Genomic DNA, 19,702 nt, shown 5'->3' with positions numbered 1-19,702 from the left:
CCACCAAGTGGAGAATGAACCGACCGCCCGGGACATCCAGGGGGGTCTTGACATGGATGTGCATAACAGTAACACCGGCAAGCCGCAGACTTAGCCTAAAATGGCATGTCTCCGAACGGTGAGACATGGTATTCTTCTGGCGAAGCGAAGGAGAGACTGAAATATCGGAACGAGCTGGCCAATCCGAGCCAGCGCTGGCGGTGTGGCATTCGATGGCTTGGTGCGATATCAGCGCCAGAGGCACGCTAAGACAAGAAGCAAGCAAGTGATGGGCGAATGGTGATGGAGGCGTGGGAGACCGCTTGGCCGTGTGGTGGCCGGATCGCGCGGCTGGGTTTAGTGGGTGTACCTAGGATAGCAGGGGCCTGAGGCCCAAGGAGCCTTGGCAACAGCCATCGGTCGGTCGGTACGGCATATCACGCCGAGGTCGAAGCTGGGGCTCACTCACCGAAGCTGGGCCTGACGTGGGCTGTTCTGGGGGTGGCACAACAGCCTGTGGCCTCTCGGTTGGGTGTGGCTCAGGCCGTGGAATGAGGGACGTTGAAGCTTGGCCCTGAACGTGCTTCACCCACCTAATCGGGACGCCCGCACGGGAAGGATTCATCCCGCCCACCCATCGCAGCTGCCCTGTTTGCCAAAAAGGGAGAGCCAAGACTTGGCTTCGAGTTCTATTGACGGCTTTAAAGCGGCCTCGTCATTTTCCGTCTTTTTGCACACTCAAAATGCCAACGTGCGATACAGAACCACACGATAGCAGTGAGAACAACACACAGACACACAAACACACACACCCCTCGCTCGCTCGCTCGCTCGCTTGCCCCCGACCGCTCGAAAAGCTTGGGCTTGCATGCATCACATCCTCCTCGGTCGTCGGCAAGCCTCCCTTGCAGGTATTCGCACCCTCCCCCCACCCTCCCGTGTCCGCACAAAGACGGCCGGGCCACGGGGGGCGTGGCCTTCCCGACTCGGCTCTTGCAGATGAGCAGTTCGGCTCGCTCGTTCGGAGAGCCCAAAAGAGCAGGAGGTGATGGTCAGCGAGTACAGGACAAGCAGGGAACAGGGGAGGCCAGCAAAACGCTGAGGGAAAACAAGAGCATCTGAGGCCGAAGAGACAGTCTGCCCGACCCTTGCTCGGGTGACGGTGGCGATGGCAATTTAGACAGACCCAACTCTAACACCCCCGCAGCACATCGTCAGTGTCGACTTGCCGCCTCGTTCGCCGCTGCCGCCCCGACCATCACATGTGCCGCAACATGCCGTTGATCTACATACCCGCCCGGTACTCTATCTTTACTACCACCCGCTAGTGCTACGCGAGCCGAGCCTCGCCGCCGACGCCTAAGCCCGCGACCCTACCTCGATTCTGACCTAGCCGCTATCATAGTTTCGGTTGCTCTTGCCCACTCTCAATCCCCTCACTCCCCTGCCCCCAGCCCCCAGCCCCCCCTCCATTCGCTGGCTTCAACCCGGGGCCTCACAGCCGACATGCATGTGGCGGTATCAGCCAGGGCGCTGCTGTGAGGTATGGCCTTTCGGCACCTGCGGAAGAAGCGGCGGCGCGAAATACGATACCGTTCCTCACCCGAGTCGGGAGCAAGAGGAGGGAATGGAACCCTCGCGTTCCTCCTCCCTGCCCATCCGCCTCTCTTCCCCTCATGTCTTTTTAGAGACTAGGACGGGTTCGGATCGACGACAATGTGTCCCACTGACGCCTCCACACCTGGGATATTGTTTGTAAGAAAAACGTTTGAGAAAAGAAGAGATCAGCTTCTTTCAGCTCGTCTAGGGTCAGCTCCGTTCGAGCCACCGCCCTAGGCAGGTTGGAGAACATTGATCGAATCCACTGTCTACAACCGTCCGAGTGTAGGCGCCCACCTCTTCACTCCTCCCACCACCATATCATCACCGCCCCCACTGGTGACGGCTCAGAGGCAAACCGGGTTAGAGACCTAGATTCGGGACAACCCTGCTGCCACCGCCGTTGAGCCGTCAGTGCGGTGGCGATCGAAATGAAGAGCTTCTTCACACGTGATGCCTGGGGATGGGTGTGTGGCTGTGAGTGTCCGTGATGGGTAAGGCCTGTGGGCAACGGCAGCAACGATAGGAGGAGAACGGGAATAAAGAAAGAAAAGAAAGCTAATCTGAGATAAAATAGAAATCGGAACACCCATCATCCGTCCTCGGTGCTCCCCATCGGAGAAGAAAAGGTGGGGGGCCAGGAGGTTTAAAAAGAAGGAATAACAAAAGTCTGTTCCCGGTCATGCCGTTGTGGTTCATCGCAATTCTCGCCGTTTGCTTGCGTGTGCCTCGTACCCAACACCCTTTCGGGCCTTTGTCATCCACTCGCAGCCGTTGATATGGCCAGCTGATGCCTGCTCTCTCTTTCCTTTTTATTTTAGTCCAGTTTCCTCGCTGTCTGTCACCAATCAACGCCCTCGACGCCTACCTCGCGGCGTTGGAAGGCATATCCCTCGATGCCTAGCGTCAGCTTGAACACACACCCTAATTCCCTGTCCGCACCGCTCACCCTCCCTTTGAACGTGCATAGCCCACACTTGTTTGCTTTTTTAACCCTTTGGGCGAGGCCCAAGGTGCGTGTGCGCGTGCGTGCGTGCGCGCTTGTGCGTGCTGTTGGTATGCCCTCTTGCTTGGCCGGCATTATGGCAGAGCGCACCTCTCAATCACCGGTCAGATCACCGCCTCGTCTCCTTCAATGCCCCTGTTCTCACCCCTTTCTCGCCATACGCCTGCTCATTCCTTTGTTATGCCGTCGAGTGGCAAAAGCAAAGTGAGAGGGCCAAGGTGTGAGGGGAGGGGCTTGACTGAGTGCTTCGGACCACGGTATTCCCGATGTGTGTGGCCAGCAAACGAGCGCCGCCGAGCTCAGAGGAGGCGGGCATCCGGCCCCCTCATTGGTGGCATTCGGTCCGACAGAGGCCGGAGCCGTTCTAGGGTTGAGGCTGCAATGGAAATAGATTGGGTGGGTGGTGTGGAAGTGCGTGTGCCCCAACTAGGCGGGCGGTCGACCGGATAGAGCGAGGACGGCCAGCCCATCACACATCGAACGAGAACGCAGCGAGTAGGGCAAGGTCACCAAAGACAGACGAGATGGCTTGCCCATCCCTCACGAGGGGATGCGATGTACCGCCATCGAGGAGGCTTGTAGACGACGGTCTGGACGGAGTCTTTTCCTTTTCTGGTTGCTGGCGTCGAGTGGCAGACATCCTTGAGGATCAGCTGACGTTTGCTGGGGAGGGATGAGAGAAACGGTGTCCTACCTTCCCTCCCGGTTCGTCTAGGAAAGGCTGGCCCGAGGGAAATGTCGGGAAGAAATGAATCCGGAAGCAAAAACGGTCGAGATCGGGGACAGAGAGGACAACCCTGGTGTAAGGCAATGTTGGCTATAGCCTGGTGGAGAACTTGCACCTCTGAACTTTCCACATCTACACCACATGTTAGCAAATAGGCACAGGCACAACGATGCTGGTGAAAAGTCATAGCCGATGATCCGGCTCCTTTTTTTGTGGCTACCGACCTAAAGCCCTTGATCTAACTACCAAACGCCAGTCCCCCAAGTTGGCAAACCCCCCATCTCCCCTTTTTTTTCCCCAGAATCGGAACAAAGAAGCAAAAAGGAGGCTTCCCTGAGCCCCATTGCCGAGCCTTGCAACAACGGGAAGTAACTGTGACAGAACAAAGGAAACGGAAATCATCGTGTTTTGGGCAGTGCTCCTGCGTCCATTAAAGGGAAAGAACAAAAAACGCCGGTAGAGTCCCACCAAGGGAAAAGCGGAAAGCGAGTGGGTCGTAGAGGTAAAATATACAGCGAATGTGAGACGATCGTTGCCCATGCCCGGGCCGAGCAAACCAGACGCCTGTGCCGCTGCCGATTTCATGGACCCCCAAACCGGAAAAAAAAAAAAAGAAAAAAAAGCAGCAGAATTGTCGGGGCTAATTTGTACATGAGAAGGAAAAGGGGGGTGGTCTCTGCGAGGAAAGAGGGTGAATCTGGTGCCGTATCGCAGAAACCGTCGTATTGCTGTTGTCTTTTGTTTGGGAAAGAGAAAGGTAGAAAAGAAGATGGGAGGGAGGGGGAGGGAAGTGGGGTCCGCTCATCCGTCGGTATATGTTTCCCAGCAGGTGCACGGGCGTGATTGGCACGTCCACTTCGCCTGGGATGGTAGCCCAAGAGATTGTCGCGTTTGCGGGATGAAAAGTATCCCTTTTGGCGGGTTTCAGGTCTGGGGCAGAGAACGAACGCCCGAAACCCGTAAGCGGCCGGGGATTGGTGATGGACAACAGCGACGCAGCAGACGGCAAAGATAGCCGACGAGAGCGCCCAGAAGCGGACCCCAGCCATGGGTGGCCGCTTAGCGGCGACCAATGTCGTATCGGGCGTTGGGGTTATGGAGGTGCGCCTGGTGTGCCTGGTGCTGGCTCATGTCGTAGCCCGTGTTGTGCTCATTGCCCGTACCGGCCTGGGGCTGGGTAGCGCCAGCCTGCGGCGCCGACATCATGGGCGCGGTGGGCGCGGCGGCGTTGTGCGGCAGCGACGACCGCCTCTGCTGCGAGCCTCCGAGCAGGGCCGGATCCATAGGCGGGCCCGCCGTGAACTGCGGAATCGCCGCCGCGGCGCCGCCGAACTGGTAGCTGTTCTGGCTACCCCCCATCATGCCCGAGTTGGGCCAGGGCGCGCTGACGTGGCGCTGGTGGCTTCTAGCCGCCTGCTGCTGGTGCTGCGCGTTCCGGGCCGTGTTGGCGCCGTGGTGCTGCTGCTGCTGCTGCTGCTGCTGCGGGGCGTAGCCTCCCCAGCCGTCGTAGATGCCACGCGGCGCGCTCTGCGAGGCGGTTGCTGTGTTGCCGTATGCGCCGGTCCCGAAGAAGGCCGGCGATGGTTGTTGCTGCTGCGCCTGCGTGGTAGCGTAGCCAGATCCCGCGAAGTAAGGGGAATGTTGAGGCTGCCCTGCAGCGCTGGTCGGCACGGGGCTGAGTTGGGGCTGGGTAGCGAAGCCCATATTGCTGCCGTACGAGCCAGTGTTTGTCGAGGCCGGGGCACCCCAACCGCCGGGCTGGACTGCGTAGCCAGTTGATCCACGGGCTTGGGGGATGCTCGACATATAGTTGTAGCCCGAGGCGCCAGAGGCCATCGGGGTTGCGTACGAGCCCAGGTCCTGTGCCGGGCGGATGGGGAGGGTCGCCGTGGCCTGCTGCGTCATCCAGGGGCGGCTGAGTTGGCTGTTGTCGTACTCTTGACCGCGCTGGCGCTTAGCCGGGCTGTCCCAGCCAGAGAACGAAGCCATGTCCGCCAGATGACCCATGCCTCCGCGCGCCGACTCACTAAGCGTCGAGCGGTGGCCTTGGTATCCGGCGTAGGGTCCCATTCGGGACCGGTTGGGGGCGCTCCGGAGAGGTTGGCCGGCCGGGGCATTCCGACGCGTGGCCTTGGCGCGAGGCTTCGCCTCCTCGGTCCGGTCCGATGTAATGTTCGGAAGGATCTCAACATCCGGGATCCTGGTGTAGAGCTTGTTGTGCAGGTCCTCCTTGAGACGCCAGGCAACGTTGAGCACCTGCTCGGTTGTGTAGCCGTCGCCGACCTTCTCAATGAGCCATTGCGGTGGCTGTTCGGCCTTGACATCCTTGTGGAGACAAGTAGGTTAGTAAGCTTCCAAGATATCTTTATATCACTGCTCTCTAATCACTTACTTCGTTGCCGTCCATGCCATCCATTCCGCCCATGTCGTCATCATCGCCGCGGCTGCGCTTCTTCGTCTGCCCCTTCGTCTCTTGTCTCCGCTCCTCACGCTTGCGGAGCTGGATCCTCCAGCTGTTGACGACGCCGGAAGAGTTGCCGTTGGCGACGTTGTGGTCGCTCCACTTGCGGATCTTGTTGATCTGCCGGATCACGAGGCGCACTTGTGTCAGGGCATAGTTAGGGCCCAGTCGATAACGGGCGCGCTGGTAGTGCTTCCGACAAAAGTGCACCCACGCCAGGTCTGGGATCTGACGCGTGCAGAGCTTATTGCGGCCGAAGATGTGCGAAACAGCCTTTCGGAGCTGGGAGCCGGTATCGCAGGGCACATTTCCCCAGAGACAACGAGAGGGCTTGCCGTCCTCGTAATCGGATGCCTCGCACAGGGCGTCGTCGTTCATGGCGCGAACGGCACTGTCGTTCGAGTCATCGGTGCCGTCGTTCCAGTCCTCGACGTGTGCTGAAGAGGCCACGGCGTTGCCATGAGACGCATGCTCAGTCTGCATGCCGGATGCCGAAGGGTCCTCGGCGTAGGCGTCGTCCTCCTCGGTGAGCGAGGGACGGCGCGGCTGGTTGTCGCCCATGGAGAAGGATTGTTGATAGAATCCGTTAGGGGAGTAAGGAGGCTCCACGATCGGGGCTGCGAACCCGACGGGCGGCTGATATCTTGTCCTGACCGTCGACGGAAAGTCTGGTGCGGATACTGCCCTCTTGTGGCCAGGCTGATAACCTGCTCCGAACGGATCGATGGATCGTCTGTACCGGGAATGAATATATTTAGATGATGATCAAGGCGATATGAGCCGTTACGTGCGGTCTTGATTGTGGTCCAGGTGCAGGTGTGACGGTGGCAGGAAGTGTGCGAGGTTGAGAGAGGGAGAGTGTGGTAGGAGGTGGGCAGTTTCGTTCTTGTTTGGGGTTTGTTGTTTTCTCGGTGTGCGGGTTGTGCGGTGCTGTCAAAAGGAAGAGAGGTGGGTGAGGCAGAGGGAAGGTTTGAGCAGGATCTGAAAACTAACTGGCTTCCCAGGCGGTGCCGAGCGCGTGGAGGAACGCGGTTGGTTGTGTGCAAATCCGGACTGGTCGAGCGGGAGACACTTGACAGTGAAGACAAGGCGCCCATCCGAGAGCAGGGGGAGGAAGCGGGAAGAGTGCTTAAGACTTTGGATACCGGGTCAAGAGAATCTCGTCCACGACGGCCAGCCCCTGCTCAGTCCAGTGAAGTCTGAACGGTGACTTGCCGTTCTCCAAGAGGTGACAGTGCCTGACGAGATACCCGCTTTGGGAGGGGGTGCAGTGCAGCGAGGGCAGAGCCTCAGGGACCAGGTGGATCCCACGGGCCCCCCCAAGTGGAGGGTGGGCAAACTGACTGTGGCCAAAACCACTATTCAATAAACAGCAATGCTCAGTCACTCACCTTCCAGTCTCCACAACCGGCCCACGAGGCGGCTGGGCGTTGTTGCTCGTGAATAATATGGCGTCCGACGGCGACCTGGCCCTGTCGGAGCGTTGCTGTTCCGAAATCGACTCGTTTTCGCTCGAGTGGCTTGTCCCCGAGTCTCCCGGGACCTCGAGCTTCATGCTGTACGGCGAGAGCGGCTGCTGGAGGCGACCGTCCATCATGCCGCCGCCCATGCCGCCCGCGCCGAGCATCCCGTCGTCGTTCCCGAGCCCTGACCTCATGACAGCGTCGCCGCCGTGGATGACGCTGCTAGCGCTGCTGTTGTGCAGGCTCTGGCGCTCCGTCTCGTCCGACATCTTGGCCTCGAGCGAGGAGAAGTCGGTGATGAGGCTGGTCATGGGCTGGAACTCGCTGACGGTCGACAGGGATGATATCCTCGAGTGCGAGCCCGAGTTGTTTGACGACGTGGTCGTGTAGGAGCTCAGGCTGCTGCGGCTGTCAGAGAACTTGTGCTTGGGCGACGACGGGCTGTTGCTGTCCGGGTGGTGCTCGCCCGGCGGCGAGTCGCCGTACAGCACCGACTTGGCCATCAGGCGCGTCCGGATCATCTTGGTGTCCAGGGTCAGGGGCAGCGAGTAGCCGCCGGCATCCCACGGTGTCCTGCTCCGGTTGGGTGTCCTGGACTCGCTGTTGCTCCTGGAGGGGGACTTTTCTGGTGGTGGCGTCGCAACCCCTGTCGAGGCTGCTGTGGTGTTGCTGATCACTGACGGCGTCGGTGTGAGGTCTAGGGGCTCCCCGCGCGGTCCCAGCTGTGCTAGTTGCGCCATCTGGCTCAGCTGGCCGAGCTTGGCGCCCGAGTTCAGCAGTGCTGTCACATCCATGGTTGTGTGTGATATTATGAAGGTCCGGAGCGGAGGCTCCAGTATGGTCCCGCCTGCGAGGTGTCGAAGAAATATACGAGCCCGCTAACAGCCCTTTTGGGTATGCGGAGTCGGAGAAATAGGATAAACCCCGTATCGTCAGATCGAGTCCTTCCAGCGGCGCCCGTCGGTTCCCCGCCAGGTCCAGTCGTAGACTTCGTCGTCGTCGAGCACCCGACAGACAAGCGCGCGAGGCTACGCGTGCGCGTTCCAGCAATCAGCTATTCTCGGTGTTTGTGGTGGCAAGTACCCTGGTACTGTCGTGCCTTTGTACTGTGCTTCTAGAAGAAGCGTCGTCGTCGCCGGTGTGTGTGGCCTCTGATGTTGTTGCTTCTTCTGCTGCTGCGGTCGTCGATGCCCTGACCTCGATAAGGAGACAAAATCCAGCCTGTTCCTCCCAGCGCGCGCAGACTAGTAATGCGACCCGGTACCATGCGGGGTTGGGTTCAGGGCGTGTAATGCTCAGACGATAGGCTCCGAAAGTATGTGTGGCCCGGCTGCGAGTGGGCGTCCCAAGACAGAACAGAGCGCACGTCCAAGGGAGTTTAAAGAGCTTATAGGGTGTCTAGGGAAGCGGGTACGGGTGGGAGATCGGAGGGTCTGTTCTGTGGACCAGGCGAGGGAGGGGAGACAGATGGGGCCCAATATCAAAGCAGCCCCGGCCGATATGATTATCAGACCTGTCGACTGGGTCGACGTTTGAGAGTCGCACTGACAGTCCCGCCTCGGGATTGAAACACGCGAAACACCTATGGCGGGATCCAGCGCCGTTGCTCAAGCCGTCCCAAAGGGCGGGTGATAGACGGCGAACTTGGTTGGAGACCTGCAGTTGGCTCTGCTCGCTACCTCGATGCGTCGGAATGCGACCGAGCCGGAAGGATGAGAGAAGCTGCGAGATGTCCTGGAAGGCGGTTGAGTTGTCGCACGATATCTTGGGACGGTCCTGTTTGGAGGCGAAGAGGAGGACGGTGTTGGCTTTGGTTATGGCGGCCCACCGTCTATATTCAGATCGTCCAGTCTCCTGGAGAGATAAAATAATAATCCGTCAAAAACAAGAGAGAAGGAAGGAAGAATAAAGAAGACATAAAACATAAAAAAGACAAGAAATATGCGCCAGGGGGGGAGGGGCGAGGATCGGGAGACAAGGGCCAGCCGGAAAGGATGCTGTCTCAAAGACCGAACATCGACACCAGGTCGGTGTCGGCACGGTTTGAACCCAGTCGTCAATGGTGGAAGCCGGACCCCCGTGGCTGGTCGGGGTGTTGCAAGGACAGGAGGGGTTGGCATCCGCTATCACAAGGAGGGCCTGCCGATCCGAGGAAGCGAAGGCGACGAGACTGATGGGCTCAGAGGACACAAGAGGGGAACGAAAAAGTAAGAAGAAACGAAAAGTTAGGACGAGGTGGGAGGACCGGAAAGGAGACTGGGGGTGTCGTGATAGGGCTGTGCACCGTCTCAGGGGAGGGGAGGGAAAGGCATACCAAGGAGAACCCTCACGCAGGCCGACATGCACACGCAGGCTCGCTCGCACATGGACTTCGTACACACAACACACACACACACATACACACGTACACGCATACAGACACACCTTACGCACCACATCTCAACCCATGCGCAGGAGAAGAAGAAGTTGGGGACCCATTTCGTGCACACAAACACGCATGCGAGGGCGCGAGGCGAGGGGTCAAAGGACAGCCCGCCGCAACGACCTCGCAGCAACAACCCCGGCTAGCAGCGCACCTTGGCTGTAACAGCGGGGGTGTTGACGACCAGGGGACAAGGGGGGCGTGGGCCAAGTTTTTCCAAATACCGAAGCAGGGGAGCCGCAGTCACGTTTCCACAGAGGTCGCCGCTGCAGGGATGAGGGTTTGAAGACTAAGATTCGCAGGGGAAAAACGGTATCCTGAGCCAGCCAGGGAGTTGACAGAAGAAGAATGAGGGGAAGGGCTTGGAGGGTGTACTGAGGCATCCCCGCGTGCAATCCGGCGGGCGCCATCAACAGCCGCATGGTTTGCCTGCTAGGTCTCAACGGCGCGTGCGATCCCCATGCAAACAGTAGCCGAGGAAGATAGATGGAGAGAGCGGGAGAAATTCGAGACTTGAGGCCTTGCCCCAGAACGGAATAGTATCGGACAAAGAAACGAGGTCTTGGCTTCATGCACTCGTCAAGTCGTTAGTTTGGCAATTCTTGTTTAGAGTTCCCCCGCAGCGGTGGTGTTTTGGGCACCTCAACCGGTCCAACTTGGATCTCCCAACCTGTCAGGACTGGCAGACTCAGCGCGTCGCAGGCTTGAGGAGCCGGCCAGAAACAAAAAAGACACCCGGGGAGGTGCGCCTAGGCATAGAAAGCAAGCCGCGCAGGCAGAGAGAGTCGCGTGCGGCGAGGTGATGGTGGAGGGGCGTGTGCATCCGGGTTTGTGCCACTGACTAGCGACCAAAAAAAAAAATATCCCCGAACTCGTGAAGCCAGCCTATCAAGAAGAAACCTGTGCGTGTGTGGTGGTGGCGTGGAAAGCCGTACCCGAGTCTTGAGCGTAGGTATGCGGTGCAACCTGTCTAGCAAGGCATCCTTGCGCGTCAGGTCTGTTCGGTAGTCGATCATGGCGTCAGATTTCCTCGTCTGAACCAAATGATCTTCGCAGGGGTGTGTATCCGGATGAGACCCGCCTGGGTTTTCTCCTTGGCTGGGGTGGAGAGAGGGGAGTTCGGGTCGCTGCAACGGGCGGCCCCCCTTGCCGATGAGAGAGAAGGCGAGAGACCAGCGGGTCTGCTTGTGAGCACGAGGGGCGAGCAGATGAAAGCGCGGGCTGCTTGCTTGGGCCTTCATTGCAAGGGCAGGATGTCTGCCGTTCAGTTAGGGTCTGGTGAGGACACATGGGCAGTCCTGTCATCCCTCATCCTCTGCTGAGCCGCCTCCGCTCTAAGCCCAACTTGATCCGCCCAACGGGCGTTTTGTGCTAGCTGCTCTTCTTCGAGCATGAAAACACACAAGACAAAGAGCCCCAAGCTTTTTGGCTGCCGCAAGACTGTCAAGCCGGGTAGGCCCTAAGAGGCGACCCAGGGCTCTGCGGCGAAGGCACTGAGGCGCAGCTTGCAGAGGATCCACGGGGTGAGACCCGAGATGGATGGGGCTTGAAACTTCGAGGAAAAGAGTGGACACTTGGGGGCCTTCCGGGGACAGTGTCAACCAGGGGTCCTGAGCAGCGACCCAGAGAGCCTCAGCTAGCATTTGCAACTGTGCTATTTGGCCATGGATTCTCGTTGTGGTAAACGCGTTGTCAGGCAAGCGAGAAGTTAAGCGGATGCACTCCTCCATGACAGCTAAGACTGGGCACGCTGGAGAAGAAACAAGAGAAACAAAAAGCGAGAGAAGAGGATCATGGGAGATAGGAAGAAAAAAAACATGGGAAAGAGAGGCGTGTCTGGCAGTCCCCTCTAGTCTAGTGGATCCGGCCGGCGCAACCGACGGCGACTTGCGAGTGGTCCACGGGCAGTTGCAGGGCTCCCAATGCAACGATAGCAGCAGCGCCATATCCACGGGGGATTTTCCCCTTGCTTTCCCTCCTAGACGGTGTCGTGCGTCGAGCCGGCAAATGTCGGCCGCCATCTTTCTCTTTTTGTTGTCTTTTGCCAGGGGCAGAGAGCGCGCAATGGAGAGGAAGCCGGCAGGCCGGTGGTACCTAGCCAGGCCGCTGTGTTTTCCCAATCCACACGAGGATCCGAAGCCAGGATGGGGAGCAGGACGGGCAGGCATCTGATGTCCGTGGGCTCCGAGCACTGCTGCGCACGCGCGCGCTGTAGGGCCGGGCCGTCCACTCGTAGGTGAAGCGGCAGATGGCGCTCCCTCTCTCTCGCGCTAGCGACAAGAAGAGGCATGTGCGCTGACACAATGGCTCGACCGCCGCTTGGCCCAAGGGCCAAGATCGGGGATGGCATTCGCTATGGCTTTTTCTAGGCCTTTTGCCAAATCTCCCGGGGGCGGGAATCGCGGGAAGGGGAGATTTGACGATTTGACATGCTATCGACGGAGAATAAAAAATCTCCAATGTAACCCTGCGGTTCCCACGGTTCCCATGTCAGACAGCCTGATGTCCCCTAGAAACGTTAAGCCCACCCCAGAATGGTTGGTGCGGTCGCATCGCTAGCCCCTGACACCCACAATTCAGCGCGTCTGTCCAATCAGAGCCTACCCATGGAGCGACTACGGTGGGTTCGCGTTTCCGCTTTGAAGGGAAGCCACCACCCGGACGAGCCATTGTCCGTTTTGAGAAGGAGACGACAAGATCTGGCAGACCGGTGGGGGAGGAAGGAACTCTCTAGGGACGCTTAGCACGGCAGCAGGTTTGGAAGCGCTTGCAGAAGACGCAGAGAACATTCTGAAGGCGGGACGGGACCCATCATCGGGCAAATTCTTGAGACATCGAATGCGACTATCCTCCGCTGGGTCGCCACGGCGTGGTTCAGTGGGACGGGCCTGACACAGGCGGCTCTGGTGTCTGCCGCAAGGTAGCAATGCTTTCCCATTAGGGAATATCATGGCTTTGCCGAAAGCCGGCATATCAACAGAGTTGGCCTGGGGAATCCATGTGACGCCATGAACCTGAACCGACTCGTATCGTCGCGGCCAGTTAGCTTGCTATAAAAATATATATAAAAGGCGCTCTGTACAAAAGGCTTGCTCGTGCCACGGATGTCTGTTATTCGGCTCTTGCACTTGAATTGTGCACGCCGCACCATGCAACCACCTTGACAATCAAGGAACATTTCCACGACGAGGACGTCTGTGACGTAACGCAGTGACAATACCGAAACCGAGAGACCAAACAGAGACGAACTACGCGAAACTCGGCTGCCCGGCTAGCTGTGGCGTTATTTTCTCTCTCTCCTGTCCCCGATGTTTGAATTACTCGTTTCCTCTCCGATGCCCCTCCTTGCTCTTCGCCTACCTGTCTCTGTTTGTCTTAGGACTGTTGTGTTCTCCGGAAACATGTCCGTGATAGTGACAACTCATATAAGCCACCTGCGCTAGCCATAATCGTGCGGCTGGTGGTGACGAAGGGGACGCGATCGTGGCCGCTCGGCGGCCGCCTGTTGTCAGAAAGGAAGTCACTAGGAGGCTCGGTGACAGGCAGGACTCGCACGAGTCCGTAAATGGATGTAAGCCAAGGGGCCCGCGAGCGAGAGAGGGGCTCGAGAACGGACGAAGGGGGCCAAAGGGGACAGGTAGCTCTCGGGTGTTAGCCCGGCCGGGGATGCGACGAAAGTCAAGATGGCTCGGATGCTTGTTCGTCCCCACCACATCTCACGGGGAGAGACGCACCTACAACATCTGAGCAGTACGCCGGAAAGAACAATCCAAAAAAAAAATCGAAAACGTGATGGGCTCGGAATGGAGTTCCTCCCTGCTTGGGTCCTGCCCGAACCCGGGGTTTGGGATTTGCAGTCTTTCCCCTCACTGATCACCCAGCAGAAAACACCCGGCTTCATGCCCAGCCCCCCTCCTCCTTGGCGCCGGTATCGTTTGCGCGCGGGTGCGCGTGCATTAGGTTGTGCTGGGCTTTGTGTTGGACGTTGAGTACCAGGTATCGCGGCCCGGTTCATGCTCTGTTGTTCGTGACAACTGCCTATCTCCCAAATCTAACCTTCGCCCTGCAGCAGAAGCTCTCTCTGCCGAACCTATTCCTAGCGTGGCAACCTGCCTATTCCTAGGGTAGCACTGCGTCGTAGCGTGCCTGTCATTTTTTGGTCCCTCTTCCCTCCCATCTGGCGCCGCCTGTTCTTCCAATTCCGGACTGGGACAAGTCAGCCGGTCTAGCTGGTCAATCAGGAGCTTCCTCTGGTCCGATCGTCGTCGTAGGGTTCAGCGACCCCGGTGGTGGCAGGACGATTTTCTTGGGGGAAGCATGGGGCCATGGAGGAGGGGGCGTGCCTGTGGATCAAGCCCAGACCTGCTCTGGGCTGCGATTGGCTCGTGAAGACCGGGGGGTGCGGATAGGTACCTACCAGGCTCGACGTTTCAGATGGCTTTTTTGGGACGCAAAGACGGTTGCAAGGGCTGGCACGCTGGCTGGAGTGGGGATCCCGGCCTGGCCGGGCGGGGGGGGTGCGCGGACCGCGGGTGGGGTCTGCGCCGTGGAGCTGTCTGTGCCTGGTGGGGCGTCGATGGAACAAGGTCGCCAACCCAGCGCCCATGGATGCGTGTCCAGGGATTTTGTGCCCACGGGTGGGTGTCCACACACACCTCAGCGACGGCATCATCCATGTCCGCGGCTTCCCAGCGTCACACCTTCTTCCCGGCCGCCGAAGCACCGGCCCATGGATTCACGCGCGGGCGGGCGTGGCAGTGCAAGAGCGAGGGGAGAGAGAGACTGAACCGAAAAAGAGAGAAGGAAAATGATGGACTTCAATCAAAGGCCGCATGCGCCAAAGGCAGGCGATGATGACGAACGGGCTGGTCCAGCTCGCGGGGGAGTTGATATGTGCCTTCTTTGCCTTCTTCGGCAGTTGGTAGGTCGTGGCTGTGTTTACTTTCTCCGCAGCCAACTAACCAACCAGCATCTCACCCCCTCATGCTTGGCTGCCCTCGGGGTGGGCTGAGCACAGCTGACGTTACCTTTCAACATAGACCACCGAATGCACTCCTTCGGCCCAGTGAGTGTTATTGTTCATGCTATGTTCGTCCAAGGCAACCTGCTATTCACGCTCGCAGAAGCATATGTAGGTCGTTGGCCGCCTGTCAGCGTCAAGGTTGGGGTTAGCCATTGTTCCGCTGAGGCCGCCGTTGGCAGCAGCAGCAGGGCGAAGCTACTGTAGGTACCCTTGGGCCCTCTTTTCTGGCTTTGCCGTTTCAACCGATGTTCGGGACACGGCCCAGGTTCATGCGCCAGAGTGGGAATGCGATTTGTGTATTGCCGATTCTGCTACCCTCTTGGCTTGGTCCCCGGAGGAGAGGGGGGGGAATGGACGAAATGACAGCAGGCCCGCCGCGCGCGCCCAGCTGCGCTTCGGACAAGCTGATAAACGTTCGCCTCACCATGTCGTCGGATATCCCATCGGCCGGTGAACCGATCGTGTCGGGCTGCAGCTGAGTGAATCTGGGCAGACGACGAGGAGTGGGGGGAAGGAAGGAAGGGGGCGTGTTTATTGTTTGACCCAGTCTTTGTTTCTGCTCTGCATCCCGCTAGCTAGCCCCGCCTCATGTCTGGTCGCACCGTGGTGTTCGCTCTCTTTGGCGACTTTTCTCTCGCGAACCAGTCCCCTCCAAACTCGACCTCGGCTGCTCCCAGAGGTAGCACTTGGCCCAAGTCAGAGAGAGGAGGGATTCATGACGCTATCTTCACCTGCCAGCCAGCACAGTTCTTTCTTGTTGGTCACGTACGAAGCTCCTCCGAGTCAAGCAGACCGGCAAGCTCTCCGCCCCGTTCGCCCCTCTTCCCGGCGCCCAAGACACCTTCTTTCGACGATGACGCACGGGCAGGCGTCGCGGGCAGTCTGCCGACGTAGGACCCGGGCTGTCTCCTGCTTCTTTCCCCTCTTTCTCCATTCTCCGCGAGTCGAGACATCTCCGCCCGCTCGCCTCTGGGGTCGCATTATTGTCCCGTTGCGTATGTGCCGTGCTACCTGACGGTCTCTCGGGAGAGAGCTTGCTGTTTGTGTTCGTTCTGTCGGGACACTTACTCGACTCTGTTCTTTGCCAAATGTCCGCCGGGGAGCTGAGCCTTGCCTTGTGCCAGGTGCCGCCGAGGACCGGAAGGCTAATTTCGATTTTTATCGACATGCTCTCTATTTGGTCTTCTTTCTCTTTGCCTTGGCATCATCTTGCCTCGTGCCCCCGTTGTTTTTAACATCACCGGCCACGCAAACCCATGGCCCTAGAGACTTGTCTGTAGAGAAGAGGGGTGCGCAGAATGGGTGATACGGTCTCACCACTCTTGCCGCGCAGCTCATCACGCGGAATTTATTAAGCTTAGCGTGATTCATCGGCGGGCGTGGCACTGCCTGAAGCCGTGCACGTCTGGCCGCCCCCAAAGGCAACCCAAAACGCGCCCGTCTAGAACCAACCATCTGCAGTCTTCCACATGTCCGGCCCTGTCGCTACCGCGCATTGGCCTCCCAGCAGGGCTCGTTCCAGCCCATGTGGCCGCTCGCGCCCGTCCAAACCATGCTCCAATATCGCCCGTCCATGTTGCCATTGGGACAAGTCAACCAGCATCTGTTGGCACGCACTCAGTCCCAATCTCGTCCGAGGACAGAAGGGGGAAGAGTTGAATGCCATCCAACTGCATCCAAGACGGCAAATAGATGAAGGACTGAGAGCAAAAGGAAGCAAAGAGATGCCTGAGTACAACGCTCTATCCAAACACGGCACCTGCTCATCGCGTTTGACATAAGATAACAGGTCAAAATTACGCAACTTTTTGTTATATATGAGCTTATTATAGCTGACCAAGATTGAAACATAATGTTGGGATTCCCATAGCAAGAACGAGCTAGTAGGGGAAGAAGGAAGAAGCAAAATTGTGACGAACCAAAAGGCTCAGTGGCTTGGCGATCTCCCACGACGCCATCACACTCTGCCAGTTGCCAGTCTTCCGAGATGCGACCTCCATTTGGTAGATGGATATGGTCATGGTAGTCACTCCTTTCCTACTTCCTTTCCTCCATCCCCTGTCTTTACTTTATCCGGAACTCGCAGGAGCTGACGATGCCCATTACTCTCTCAGCCAATGCTTATCTTCCTTTATTCTTAGTTTTTAATTTTCCCTCGGTCGTTGGCAGGTCACATCTCGACCCCCCCAACCGACCCCATAGCTCTCCTTGTGCAGCAACGCTCTGTCCAGAAACCGTCAACGAGACACAGACCGGGGGAAAAGAGCCTCAATTGCTGACCATGGCTCATGTGCGCCTCGACACTCCCCGGGTCGGATGTGGGCTGTGCGGGCTCCGCTGGCCTCATCACCCATTACCGGCTACTTGGGGACCTGCGGAAGGCCATTTTCGAGGAGAGTAAGTGAGCGAGCTGTCAAAATGCGAACGAGCAGGCCAATGGTGGTGGCATGTTTAAACGCCAGCCACCTGAGCCGTGCGCAAGGCGTTGAGGCCGCTGGTCTCGCGAGCCCAGCCCCGGTGCTTGCTTTTTCCCGCTCTTTGTTGGGAGCGCGACTTCGCACAAGCGACACAAAAATATCACCGCCCCAATGCAAGTGCTTGGTGAGCTTGGGGGCCGTCCGCTCGCATTTACGAGGCGAGGCGGCTTGTGTGCGTGTGCGGCGCGCGAAAGCCACTGTTGGTGCTTACACCAGGCGCCCTTGGTGTAAGTCTACACCACTTGTTTCTACTTCCTCGATGGCTGTATGCATAAATGACGCGCTTACTGAAGATTGCCGGCCGGTGATGAACCCATAGAGTCAAGAGACAAAGAAAGAACAGTCCATCCTACGAGGAAGAATCCTACCGCCTTACAGACCAGGGTAGAGAAGTTAGGAGGAGAAAATAGCATCGCCAGCCGGCCCGGAAGTCTTTCAAGACCTCCCATCCCTGTTGTGCAACGTCAGTGGCAGGCATGCCATGCATCACGGCCAAAAAGGACGCAACAACAAAGCTCGCTGTGAAAGAACCGTGCAGTGTACCGGCGAGATGGCGCCATGTCCGGAGAGGGATATTTCCTGCACTTTGCGTCCTGTGCGGGTCAACTCGGCCTGCTTGCGCGTCCACATAAGCCCTTCTTTTTGTCAGTGTTGAGGGCCAGACCGTGAGGATGCCCAGTTGTTCAAACCCCTCGGCCGAGATGTGCATTTGGCATTAGCGGGGGGACCCCCTCCAGTCCCGGCCCTCGTCGTCGTCGTTGCCCGCCGTTGCCTGCCCAAAGCTAGAATTCCCGCTCGCCCGGCCGCAGCGAACCAGGTGTGCTACCAGTGCCGCGCAAGCGCGCCTCGGCTTTCTTTCTTTTTTTTTTTTTTTTGCCGCTTACAACATCTATTTCGCTGTTTTATTGCACCGTGTAACGAAGAGAGTGGGAGGGGACGGCGCAACGCGAGCCAGCTGACCCGCCTTGGTCCGTCAGGTCCGGACCGTGGGGGTGGACGCGTACGTGTTATTGGACTCGGCTGTAATTTTGCGGACAGGGACAGCAAAGTAGGATGCGGCTGAGCCAACCAGAAGAAGGTGGGCGTGTAGATGCAATCCCATGTAGCCGGCACCGGCCCAGCGAGGATGGAGGGGTTCCAGCTGTCTGCTGCTGCGGACATGGTGAAGCCCATGCATGTGCCGCCAGTCTTCTATTCTGAACAGCAGGCGATTGGCATTGGTTGCCAATTTAGGCTTGTGGCGCATACAAGCGATCACCCGCATGTCGGCTGTGAAAGTGAGGCTGGTTGTGTCGAATTGATGTGTGCACCGCTCGCCCTTTATAAGCTAGCACATCATGTCTTCAAACCAGCGAAGTAGCTTCAATTACCTTCCGATTTATCGGAGATCGAACAAAACGCTTCGAGTGGCTTGCCACGAGGAGACTTCGCTTTTTGCTTATTCTTTTCCTGGTACTTTTTTTTTTTTTTTTCTATTTTCTCTACCGACACGGGGTTTCCTGCGGACTCGCGCCGTGTCCTCGCGAAGGCACCGCCTGCATGCTCTGGTGGCTTGGTGCCTGAGTGGCAATGGTCGGCAGACGCTAAACCAGCTGGTCTAGACAAGACTCAGGAACACGTAGTGTGTGCTATTTCGAGCCCAGTGAATCCAAAGATTTAGGATTTATTCACTTTGTTCCCTTTGTCCTGTCTCGACGCTGCTCAGTACTTCTTTTGTGCCACGTGCAATCATTAAAGCCACCCCGTAAATCCTCCTATATTTTTCTTTGTTTATGTGACACAGTCATCAAGCGCCACCCGTTTATCTCGTAAAGCCTCGAAGGGGTTAGCAGGGGGTCCGCATGCTCACGCCGGGTTGGAGAGCAGGTTTGGTTCCCGTTTTCAGCAAGTATCACCCTAATATCTTTGATACGAGGGCCAGATTATAAACAATTCGGTAGCATACAGCGATTCGGTCTGGGCCCGGACTGGGCAACGGGCCTTTCATTTGGCGGAAATGCAAGAAACAAGTCGTCCAGCCTAAGGAATTTATAGCGAATGTGTTTTCTAGCGCGGCGAGCCACGTCTTGTCCATCGTTGTGAATCTCAGGGGCTAGCTAGGCAATTCCTGGTCGCAGCAGTGAATTGAAGCATTCAATCTTCCCTGACGCCACGCGGATGGATGCAGGCTACAGGACCCTTGACACGACACTGCTTGTTCAGCGAAGCCCGACGTGCACCAAAACCCTGCTGACACCGCCACCTACCGGACGGAGCGCAGCGAGGGGAGGTAGGCAGGTGGAAGCAGGGTTTTGGTGCGCGGAGGGCGTAGCTGTTCTTTACCCGGGTGATCTGACAGAAATGCTGACAAAGGTTTCTCCTATTCGGGACATAGTCCGTAGCTTAAATGGCCTGTAGCCAGTCCACGCACGAGAATCCAAATATCCTCGCCTAAAATTGGTCAACTCTAATCCTAGACAGTGCGGCGTGTTGAGGGGGAGGAGGGGGGGGGGGGGGGGTTAGGGTTGGTTGTGGTAGCCTCCGCAGGNGAAAAGCGCTCCGTGTC

General features: G+C 58.0%; 5 protein-coding genes across 5 annotated transcripts; 2 read left to right on the top strand and 3 right to left on the bottom strand.

The window, feature by feature from the left end:
- Positions 1-4,288: 4,288 nt before the first annotated feature.
- Positions 4,289-8,113, bottom strand: GGTG_06130 (hypothetical protein). The gene is made up of 3 exons (XM_009223944.1): positions 7,164-8,113; positions 5,704-6,505; positions 4,289-5,636 (listed from the first exon to the last, which is right to left on the bottom strand). Exons 1-3 carry the CDS (start codon positions 8,027-8,029, stop codon positions 4,371-4,373), a joined length of 2,934 nt encoding a protein of 977 aa, XP_009222208.1. The 5' UTR covers positions 8,030-8,113; the 3' UTR covers positions 4,289-4,370.
- Positions 8,114-8,167: 54 nt separating this feature from the next.
- Positions 8,168-10,898, bottom strand: GGTG_06129 (hypothetical protein; the record flags this gene model as incomplete). The annotated part of the gene is made up of 5 exons (XM_009223943.1): positions 8,168-8,263; positions 8,343-8,565; positions 8,749-9,066; positions 9,669-9,799; positions 10,593-10,898. Coding segments are annotated over 3 exons (636 nt in total), but the record flags the coding sequence as incomplete, so codon positions are not given.
- Positions 10,899-14,091: 3,193 nt separating this feature from the next.
- On the top strand, positions 14,092-14,884 carry GGTG_06128 (hypothetical protein; the record flags this gene model as incomplete). The annotated part of the gene is made up of 3 exons (XM_009223942.1): positions 14,092-14,294; positions 14,697-14,722; positions 14,793-14,884. The coding sequence occupies 3 exons, from the start codon at positions 14,092-14,094 to the stop codon at positions 14,882-14,884; spliced, it is 321 nt and encodes a 106-aa protein (XP_009222206.1).
- A 557-nt stretch (positions 14,885-15,441) lies between these two features.
- Positions 15,442-15,638, bottom strand: GGTG_06127 (hypothetical protein; the record flags this gene model as incomplete). The annotated part of the gene is made up of 1 exon (XM_009223941.1): positions 15,442-15,638. The coding sequence occupies exon 1, from the start codon at positions 15,631-15,633 to the stop codon at positions 15,442-15,444; it is 192 nt and encodes a 63-aa protein (XP_009222205.1). The 5' UTR covers positions 15,634-15,638.
- A 1,460-nt stretch (positions 15,639-17,098) lies between these two features.
- Positions 17,099-17,682, top strand: GGTG_06126 (hypothetical protein; the record flags this gene model as incomplete). Its single annotated transcript, XM_009223940.1, has 2 exons — positions 17,099-17,384; positions 17,501-17,682. The coding sequence occupies 2 exons, from the start codon at positions 17,099-17,101 to the stop codon at positions 17,680-17,682; spliced, it is 468 nt and encodes a 155-aa protein (XP_009222204.1).
- Positions 17,683-19,702: the final 2,020 nt, after the last annotated feature.

This window comes from Gaeumannomyces tritici (assembly GCF_000145635.1).
Source record: "Gaeumannomyces tritici R3-111a-1 unplaced genomic scaffold supercont2.3, whole genome shotgun sequence".
NCBI lineage: Eukaryota > Fungi > Ascomycota > Sordariomycetes > Magnaporthales > Magnaporthaceae > Gaeumannomyces > Gaeumannomyces tritici.
The sequence above is the reverse complement of the archived record's forward strand: the minus strand, read 5'-3'. Positions and strand labels throughout refer to the sequence as shown.